This window comes from Labrus mixtus, chromosome 5, assembly GCF_963584025.1.
Source record: "Labrus mixtus chromosome 5, fLabMix1.1, whole genome shotgun sequence".
Taxonomy (NCBI): domain Eukaryota; kingdom Metazoa; phylum Chordata; class Actinopteri; order Labriformes; family Labridae; genus Labrus; species Labrus mixtus.
In genome coordinates this window covers 27,416,510-27,426,529 of record NC_083616.1, presented here as the reverse complement: position 1 = coordinate 27,426,529, position 10,020 = coordinate 27,416,510, and the positions used below count along the sequence as shown (strand labels likewise).

At 41.5% G+C, this 10,020-nt stretch overlaps 1 protein-coding gene and 1 long non-coding RNA gene across 2 annotated transcripts; one reads left to right on the top strand and one right to left on the bottom strand.

Moving 5' to 3' along the window:
* The first annotated feature begins 383 nt into the window (after positions 1 to 383).
* On the top strand, positions 384 to 9,771 carry LOC132974865 (RING finger protein 223). The gene is made up of 3 exons (XM_061039167.1): positions 384 to 781; positions 4,281 to 5,105; positions 7,262 to 9,771. The coding sequence occupies exons 2-3, from the start codon at positions 4,447 to 4,449 to the stop codon at positions 7,503 to 7,505; spliced, it is 903 nt and encodes a 300-aa protein (XP_060895150.1). The 5' UTR covers positions 384 to 781; positions 4,281 to 4,446; the 3' UTR covers positions 7,506 to 9,771.
* LOC132974890 (uncharacterized) lies at positions 4,983 to 5,863 on the bottom strand. The gene is made up of 3 exons (XR_009673148.1): positions 5,804 to 5,863; positions 5,553 to 5,696; positions 4,983 to 5,091 (listed from the first exon to the last, which is right to left on the bottom strand). It is a non-coding gene; the product is annotated as an uncharacterized LOC132974890 (long non-coding RNA).
* Positions 9,772 to 10,020: the final 249 nt, after the last annotated feature.

The window sequence follows — 10,020 nt, the reverse complement described above, 5'->3', positions numbered from 1 at the left end:
ATGCATTGTTACTTTTCTAAAACCGGAGTTTGTCAAAATGTCAGAAAATGAAGAGGAAATATCCGTCTGTGAGTAAACAAAAAAAGAATGAGGAAAAAATAAACTATTGGATGATTACTTAAGTTTCTGACATCAGCAAAAGAGAAGCATAAAGTGCTCCCTCCAAAAGCAGATAATGGTAGCTATTATTCATAAAATAAAGGTGATGAACGCTAGTTGGGGGGGAGGGGGCTGTTCATTTTGCCCAGGCCCCAAAAGACTCTAGAAACGCCACTGCCTACATGTCTGGTCATTGTTGTTGTTTTGTAACTTTTGACAATGCAGAAGAAGTGAAATAAATAGAACACTTTAGAAAATATTAAAAGACAGAGGAGATGAAGAAAACAAATCTGTAGAGTTAATTTACGGGTATACCACAGACTATCTGAGGGTTAATGGAGTAGGCCTGCTTCACTTAGCTCTCCGTTAATCAGCAGCTCTTTCCTCAGGTGTGTTAACCTTCAAATAGAAGCCAGTGATGCGCACAGGTGATTTGACTATCCCGTTTCCTCGTTTCTTGTTCAGCTATTCAAATACAGACTCTCTTTAGAAAGCCAGATAGAGGGAGGAGAGGGAGAGAGGGTAGAAAAGAATAGAGCATAAAAACTCTAAAAACTCTGAATTACTTCAAACTCTCTGGACTTTTATCTCAACAACTCGAGGAGGGTCTCTGAGAGAAACCGGTGAGATTATGATGACGTGAGGGATGAGAGAGGACAACAGTCGGCGGTGATTGGTGAAGGTAAGAGCCGATTTTGGATTGCATACCAAACGTCATTCAAAAATAATACAATTTTATGTATTAATGTTTAAAGGCATTGTATCTTGTTATAATGTATTATTTCAAATGTCTGATTAACTAACAGAGTACAGAGATGAATTCGGCACCGATAATGACCCTTAAATGTCAACTTGGAGGCAAATATAATGTAAAGACAGACTTTAATTAGACCCCATCCTTTCGCTCTCTCAGCATGGTGAATCACGCAAACAATAACATTCAGTTTAAGTTAAATACTTATCTGGTCTTCGCATGTGAGCCGAATACAAAAGTTTTTAATCCTAAAGTATTTTAAACTGCTTCTGAATCAGTGTCTTGCAGGTGTTTCCCTTATAACATTAGGGGTAGTAAATTACTGTTTTCTCTGAAGTAGTTTGGTGAAGCACGAGGAAATGTTTCTCTGCTTGGTAAATGCCAACAATTAAAGAGCTCTGCTCTGAAAAGTCAGGACCTTTTTTGTTTTAATTAACTCAACCTAACAACATTATAAGTCTGAAATGATGAGGCTAATTAATACAGTGTAGCCTATATCTTTTTTTTTCTTTAATAGGACACTATATTGTAGCCTTCATTGTATTTTTATACAACAGTTAGTTCCGAACAAGCAATCTGATTGGACAATCTGAGTGACGATAAAAGAGAACGGCATCACTGAGACTTTTCACAATAGCCTATGTATCCCTCCGCCTCAGCCAGGAGTGCTGAATACTTTAAATTAACATTTACAGCAGTAGATGTTGTTGCTTTATGGTAACCATGGATACCAACAGAGTAGCAAGAGTGCAATAGCAGATTTGATAAATATTGGATCGTTCTTGGAAGCTCTCTTAGTAAAAACAATGATTTGAGGCTTTAAGGCGTCTGTTTATAACTTTATGGTTTTAGTTTAGGATGCATTATGTTTTACTTTTTTTTTGTAGAGATTTATTCACGGCTTTTGACTTCATTCTGACAGGAAAATGTGTAGCGTGGGTAGAGAGTTGGAAAGGAACCGCAGGTCAGACTCAAACCCGGGCCGCACGATTGGAGGACTATGTTCTCTGTACACAAGGCGCGACCAAGCAGCAACCTCAACCGGTGTTAAAAAATGAAGCCAATGTGGAAGTTCAAAAATCCTGCAGTTCATTGTGGATCCGCTTGAGGCTGACTCCAGAAGTCACATATACACCCAATGAAAAAAAAACAGTTTTTGACAGCTGAAATTAACATTTTCACAGCCTGGTACAGAAACGATATTGGTCTGATAAATTGGCAAAGCTGACATGAGGGTGAAGTGTTCTTAGGAGAGAAATGTTACGTGTGTGTGAGCTCATTCATAGGGCTTTCACACTTGCAGAAATTACCCAAAAAACTCCTCATATTATATCAGCAGTCATCCTGAAATGATCTAGATATTTTCAGGAGTTCAGATGTGAAAACGACTTTAGACGTTGGCTTTGTTCATATTAAACTTTGGAAGTTCAAAACTAGATATTTAGATGCTCTTGTCTCCATGGCGTCTGTCTCCTAACCAAAGCAAAACCACACATCACAACAGGAAACATAAAGATAAAGATAAACTTTATGGATCCTCCATGGGGGAGATTTTTGCGTTATAACGGGGAAAGAACAGTTTGTGTGTTAAGGGGTCAGACCACGGCGTGTCAGATGATGAACAAAGACCGGTTCCTGGTTGTGTTCAGGTGATCCCTGATGTAAAACAGCGGCGGATCATAAGGCCAGTTCGTTTTGCATCTTATTTCCCTTTTTGAATAAAACGGACGATGCAAATTCTTGTCCAGTTGACGCAAAAAGACTGGGATAGGAATTCTATTGTGCACGATAACTCATTCAGACTCAGATCAGCGTCCAGTTTTATAAAGTTATGCAAACAAGCAGATACGTGATCGTGAAGTAGTGAAACGACTGCAATCTCCTGGAGGTCTGCAGGTCGGTCTTTTATATTCACAAACTTTTCAGATCACGACTTCTAACATCAGGGGGCCAGAGGCTGGGGACCCCCACAGAGTGCATAAGACCTATAACGTAGCACACCCCGACATCCACACACTTACAGACCCGTCCAAACACTGGTAACACAAAACATCAACATGAACAAAACAGCCTGAAAACATGAAATTATTTTATATATCAGTTTATTATTGGAGATACTAGAAGCAGAATAGAAGTGATTTCCACGTTTAGACTTCAGCACTGAGTGGACACACAGAACTACATAAATACACACACAGGTGAGGTGTGCTCAGGTGCGTGAAGAGCAAAGATGCATTGTTGCTGTTGTGTCCAAACTTACATTTAAGTATTTTAACGCATTCATTTCATTTTCATTTCACTTAAAGATTTTGTTTTATTTGAAGTTGAAATATTTGTATACATTATTTAAGTCATGGGTAAAATATAAAATTTTGAGTTTAAAAAAAAAAATAATTAAGGCATCTCACGACCCCCCTCCTGGTGCCCCTACCCCCCCCCCCCCCCCCCCCTTAGGGAACCATTGTATTATTTAAACAACAGTGTGTGTGTCAGGGCTGAAACACCCTTTCATTTCTTCTCAGCAACCCTGAAATATAAAGAGACAAGCGCCCCACCACATTTTTGAAATCTTGTTTTATTATCCACCTATAATTTTCAATAGTGTGGTCAGAATCACTGCTACCTATTTTTTCAGTTTGGTTTTAAGTAGCCTCGCTCTGATTGGATGGATTGAAACAGAAAGAGCCCTCGGGGTCCCGTCCGTCATTCAGTCTGAGCGTGGTTATCTTATCAGTGCAAAAAAAAAAGTGAATTTTTTTTCTTCATCAGTCTGCTCTTCTTCCTCAACCATCCGGATGCTAACCTTAACGCCACCATGACATTGATAACTAATCTGGGAACCAGTTGACCAACCACCGGGAAAACTTTTTTTCCCCTTTTTAACCATTGTTTATGTCCCGACTGGCAACGTGAGAAGAGAGTGTGGAGCTGATGTTAAAACAGACGTGGCTGCATGTGTAGCAGACGTCTGTTAAAAGACTAAATATAGATCTTCATAAGATGACTGCCGATGGTATCAGAATTTCATCACGGCGGACAGCGTTACAAACAGTTTGCTCTCAAGGCTGCAGAAACTCCAGGAGACGATACTCGATGCACCACCAGAGAAAAAAGAAGAAAAGGAACACTTGTGATACAAAAACAAAAGTCCTGCAGCATCTCTAAATGGAGAATAATCAGAGGGAAGAAGCTGAAGGCTAGCTGAACGTCTTCTGATTTGCTAAATGTTTACATAGCGTGAATGCTAATTGCACATAACCTGTTTATTTTCTTAGTCAGTGAAACACTTCCTGATAAGTTTCTTCAAATGTTCCAGTTGTGATGAAAATACATTTATCATGCAGCCCTTCTAACGTCCTTATTGAGTCTTGACAGTAGCTTCAAAATGTTTTTATTCCGTGCATTAATGCTCTCTTTCATCTTTTAGATTGAGTTCTGAAAACTGAAGCTGCACAGGAAGCCTCTCCATCAACCCTCCATGAGTCCGATGCTCCCCGTCTCTACAGACCGCTGAAGGCTCGACGTCCTCCGTCTGTTCATCCCCACTGAGCTTCACTCTGCTTTCCTTTAACCGAGCGACTCCTGCACCCGTCATGAATCCCTCTCCTAATCCACCTCCATATTCGCCGTCGGACCCTCGTAACTCCCATGATCCATCTCCCCCAGCAACATTACCGTCTCCTCCAGTCATCCAGACGGGTCACAGCTCTGTGACAGAGTTAAACTGTAACTCGCCTCCGTGTGTTGCCCCCTCCGAACAAGATGGAGGTCAAAACGCGGTACAAAACTCTGACCCCTCTGACTCTCAGCCGCCGGTCTCAGATCCAGTCTTCAGTCTTGCTTCCAGGCTTCACTCGTCCCCAGTATCCAACCCTTACCCGGGCCCCGTCACGCCCCCCTCCTACCAGGTCTCTGTCATCATCCCCTCCCCAGACCTCCGCCCGTCTCCCCTCCCGTCTCCGGACCTGGAGTGCTCCATCTGCTTCAGCCAGTTCAACAACGTCTTCCGCTGTCCCAAGATGCTTCAGTGCAAGCACACGTTCTGCCTCGAGTGCCTGGCTCGCATCAACGTCAAGGCGGCTCAGCCCAACGCCATCCAGTGCCCGCTGTGTCGCGGCTTCACGCCCCTCCCCGACCTCGGCCTGCCCAAGCTGACCACCGACTCGGATGTGCTGTCTTACCTGCCGGCCGCCATGCAGCGAGTCTACAGCATCCGCTTCCTCCGAAACAAAGGGAAGCTGCAGGTGAAAAGGTGAGACCTCTGTCACACACGCTTTGCTTTCTTAGAATCACATCGTGCGGGAGATTTGCGTTTGAGTTTGTTTGCATGCAGACCTTTACCTTCCAGCTACCGCTAAAAGTACGTTTGAAGTCGGGGTTTGAACTGCGAGTGGGCGTGTCTGACGAGGAGAATCTCCTGCTGTGAGGTTCATGTGTGAAAAGACAAATTCTGTAAACTATCAGGACCTGAAAGTCTTGAAATGTGTTAGAGGAGCTACTCTCCATTGTAAAGAGATTTGTATGTCTCATTGGTAAAACTCCTGGTTAGATAAATACAATTAATAAATAAATGTTAGTTGCCTCCCTGATGAACGATGAGTCAGTGACCTTAAAAAATAGAAATATGGAATAAATCATGTCGCCTTACTGCGTTACTGTTCTCATCTGAATAAATAAATCAGCTGGCCTGCTAACCTACCTGCCTCAGCCAGCGTTTACTTCACAGCTGCTCCTTTGATTTCACATCTGATGACATCAGCCTTGTGTTTTCTGCGGTGGTTTGGAACGTTGGTTGTGCACATCCTCAAAAATGACCACTTTAACCACTAGGCGCAGTGTGGAGCTGTGTGGTGATGAGAACGGAAATGAAAACATTGGAGACACCGGAGAGCTGATACAAAAATGGTGGAAAGTTTTGAAGAAAAGTTAATAGATCAAGTCTGCAACTACCTGCTCTATGATGTCGTTGCTGTTGCATAGCAACAAACATGCATGCCAAAATAGCTGTCGACAAATCATCTCATCGTCTGATTTATGTGGTGCTCCCTGTAGAGGAATCCTTCAGTAACACACGTTGTATATTTATGTTCACATGTACAACATGTGTTCTCCAAATGTAAATCAATTCAGAGGAACTGAGAGTAAAACGAGATGAACAGGTTTGATGCACTGCAGTAAATGTAAGATGGAGATGATTGTTTACAGTGTTACTGCAGCTCTGTTTTTATCAGAGCGTTCTCTGTTTCACTGTGAATCATTAACTGATCAAAGTCCACTCACTCATCACTGCTCATGTTTCTGCATGTGATGAAAGAAATCACTGCTTTAAATGTTCACTGACCCGATGACTCGATTCAGTTCAGAGAGCTTTATTGGCATGAATGTGACAACACTGATGACGAATATGATAACAAAGAAAACAATAATAGTAATAATCGACCGTTCAACAGTAACTTTAAGAATCAAGAGTGAAAATCGGATAAATATCTGGAGAAAAAAAAAGTGTGTGTCCGTGTCCGTGTCCGTGTCCGTGTCCGTGTCCGCCCCCCAAGTTGCTTCATCAGCTGTGTGTGAATGGTCTCTTTACCCAGCAGCCTCTACCATCAGGGTGTGGATGTGTAGGTGCGACCTGCAGTGTAAAAACACTTTGAGTAGTCAGAAGACGAGAAAATAAATAAAAAAAGCTCAGATCCATTTACAGGCTGTGATGGAATTTGCAGCTTTAATCTCACAATTGTGTTTTTATTTCTCCCAGTAGATACGGGACCTTTTTTGTGTGTTGTGTTCAAACTCAGAGTTTACGTGTGTTATTTGGGGACACAAAGTATTCCTCCCTCCCAGTCTGCTATTTGATGATGTGAGGAAGTGGAGCTCCCTCTCTACCTGTAAGGTGTCGCAGAGTTTGTCACTTTTAGACACTCTCTCAGACTCAAACTGATGCATTAAAAAGAAAAAAACTTTGGGGGACTTTATTTCCTAAAACCTGAAATTCCTCGCGCTGACTTTGAGCTGAATGGTTGTCGGATAATAATTAGGAAACAAATGACCAGATTTTAACAGATTAATCATCAAGTTCACTTATTCACTCATTGATCGATCAATCGGTATAAACATGAATCTTTATCGTATGTGGATGAAGAGTTTGGGTGATTTTTAAGACACACGTCGTGTATTTGTTTCCAGCAATGGATTCTAAAGATTTTCTGCTTCACGCTGGTAAAAGTGTTTCTAAATTTCTGTTGGGCTAAAGAAGCGATTTGAAGACGTTTCTGGAAAGTTGTGACGATCATTTTTTCCACAACTTTTATTTGACTGTTCAATCGATCGTAAAAAAAAGAAAAGAACTTGATATGATTTATCCTGGAGAATAAATGAATAAGCTTCCCCTCTCTGTTTCTCTTTTTTAAGGGCGGCTGACAATCATCGCCGTTGGGGTCAGAGGTCAGTGAACCGCTCTCTGGACGTGGGGCTTCCCAGCCCTCCTGCTGTGGAGCGCAGCAGCGAGCAGCCGGGCGGGCTCGTTGAAGCTCTGTTCAGACTGACGGGTCGGCCCATGTGCCGAGCCTTCCTCCTGACGTCGGTGTTGATGATGATGGGGCTGCTGACGGGCATCATCATCTTCCTCTTAACCTTCCAAAAAGTCAAGGAGTGACATCACTTCCTGTCTTTCTCCAACTGAAGGTAGGGTCTGAATCCATTTAACGAGCGACATCTGTTTCACTGCTACGGCTTAAAGACGAGAACGGATCCAGATGTGAAATAAAAACCAGCGTTCAGGCTTTAAACTCTCTGACATCAGACATGGAGAGGAAGAGCCGCTCTGAAATCAACACTCTGAGAATCACACTGACTTTAACCCGCTTCATGACATCTAACTCAAAGATCCAAACACGTCGTGTCGAGGTTTGAAAATATGAACTTTGAACTTGTTTTTTATCCCTTCTAATTGAGATTTCGGACAGGGACAATGTATCCTGAAAACTGAGAAGAAATGGACTTTAAAATTCTCTGCAGGTCTCATCTTGAACTCAAAGCCTCAAATGATCAGCGAGCGGTTGACAGGAGAGCTTCCTGTTCAGTTTTATTGTTCAGAGAGCAGTGGACATAACAGCACTTACAATTCTTCCTAAATGTTCTTTAAATTTCCTGCAGGTCCTTTTAGTTCTGACAGCTTTCAGCACAAAACTAATCAGTCAGAGGTTACATTTTAAATTCAGTTCATGTTTCTGTAAAAAAGTCACATAAGAGTCCGTTTCCTGTTGGTGAAGCTGCAGCGCTGCACTCAAACAAACAAACAAACAAACAAACAAACAAACACCTGTAAACATGAGTCATGCAAATGTGCCGTGCGACGGCGAGCACATTTTCATAAATGGTGAAACGCTGATATGTGTACAGGTGGCTTTGTTGCAACAAATTGACAAACACAGCTGGACTTGTTTATTACATAATCACATGATCCCAGTTGAAGGGGAGTTCTCGTGTATTTAAACTCGGCCCTGTTTGTTCATGTTTCCTCGTGTAGATGACGAGCAGAGCGTCCGTTAGAAGTTGCTGTTTTTCCTCAAAGAAGCTCAGATTGTTATTTTAAGAGTCTGACAACGTTACATCAAAACATTCTTACAGAGTCGGACATTTTACCATCTAAAAAATGATTTTCTTCAACCACAAACGGACCTTAGATCTCTTCCTCTAAAAGCCACCAGACTCTTCGGCTCCTCATCGCTGAATTGAGTAGATCTTCTACCGCCGTTAGTTTGTTTGTGTTGCTGTGTCACTTTTACGTCTTCAATATGTCCGACTAAAATGATCACTGTTTGTGATACATCACAGCATGAAAAATAACTAAAACAGCGGTCGACCAGCAGCTGTAATCTGCATTTTAAAATATCTGTTTTTTATAAGAGTGGAACTTAAAGTCTGTTTCTGGTGTAAGAAAAGCATCTCACTCTGTGTGTGATGAAGAAAGAAAAACAGTCAGAGGAGCAACTTCTCACAGCATCATGTTGCAGCCTTTACAAGCTGTTTTACTGAGTTATTTACAGCGCTCTGACACCACCTACTGGATCATTTAAAAATGCTTTTTGTAACAATAAGTCACTCTGACACCAAAACATGAACAGAAAGGGCTCAGGTTTAAAAAAATAATAATACAGGATTAACTGTGAACCTCTGCAGGTTTTGATAGTTGGAAAAGTAGAGTCCCGGTTATTTAGACTTTCAAAAGTTAAATTTCAGTTAAAGGAAGAAGTTAAATATTTTAATCTGCTTTTTAAATGACTGTAGGCTGAACACTTTCTATTATCCTCGATTTTATAGAAAATATAAGTATGAATATTTAAAGAACGTGAATAAATGACACCTAAATATGTTCTCGGAGACATTATAGAGGGTTGATGTTTGAGATGAATTTGTGTTTGGTCAGTCAGGTTTGTCTTGAGAGCATTCAGTCCGACAGCTCGTCTGTGGCGCCCCCTGCTGGAGGCTGTGAGCCGTGTCCCCCGAGTGCTGCACAGGTATCATGTACTGCGGGACCAGCTGAGCCGAACCCTGTTACATAACGAATTTACTGATGTGTTAACGGACCCATCAACAGATCAGAAACATGAAACACAATCAGAGGACTGCCCACAAGTTAAACTTCCTCAAACACTTTGACTGTCAAATGAGAGACGACCTTCAGCGTGCGGTCAGAGACTAGGCGTTTGACCCTGACGCTGAATGGCGATCTGTAACCGTTCTAATCTCATGTTCATCCTCCTGTTCTCTGTTTTTTTTTTTTTAAACACTCACCTGTTTTAATGTGCAGTGTAAAATAAATAATTTTATATATTTATGTCACGTTTGTTTTAGCAAAGCTTGCACTATCACCATGTTTGCCTCATGTTTAACTTGAATAAATTCTTTTTTTGAATCAATCAGTCTCTTTTTTTATTTTAAATAAAGCGGGACAAAGATTTAGAGGTCACATGTTACCCTCCTTTTCAACAAGTTTCAATCAGGGCGCACTCACACGAGGCATCGGGACCGTGACTAACCGAAAACACTTTTCAACATGACATGAAAATGGAAAACAATAAAAAAAAAAAGAGAAATGAAGGAAAAAAAACAAAGATAAAATGTTAGAGTGGAGGGTCTTTCTTCTGCTGTGGTTGAAGGTAAAAGCG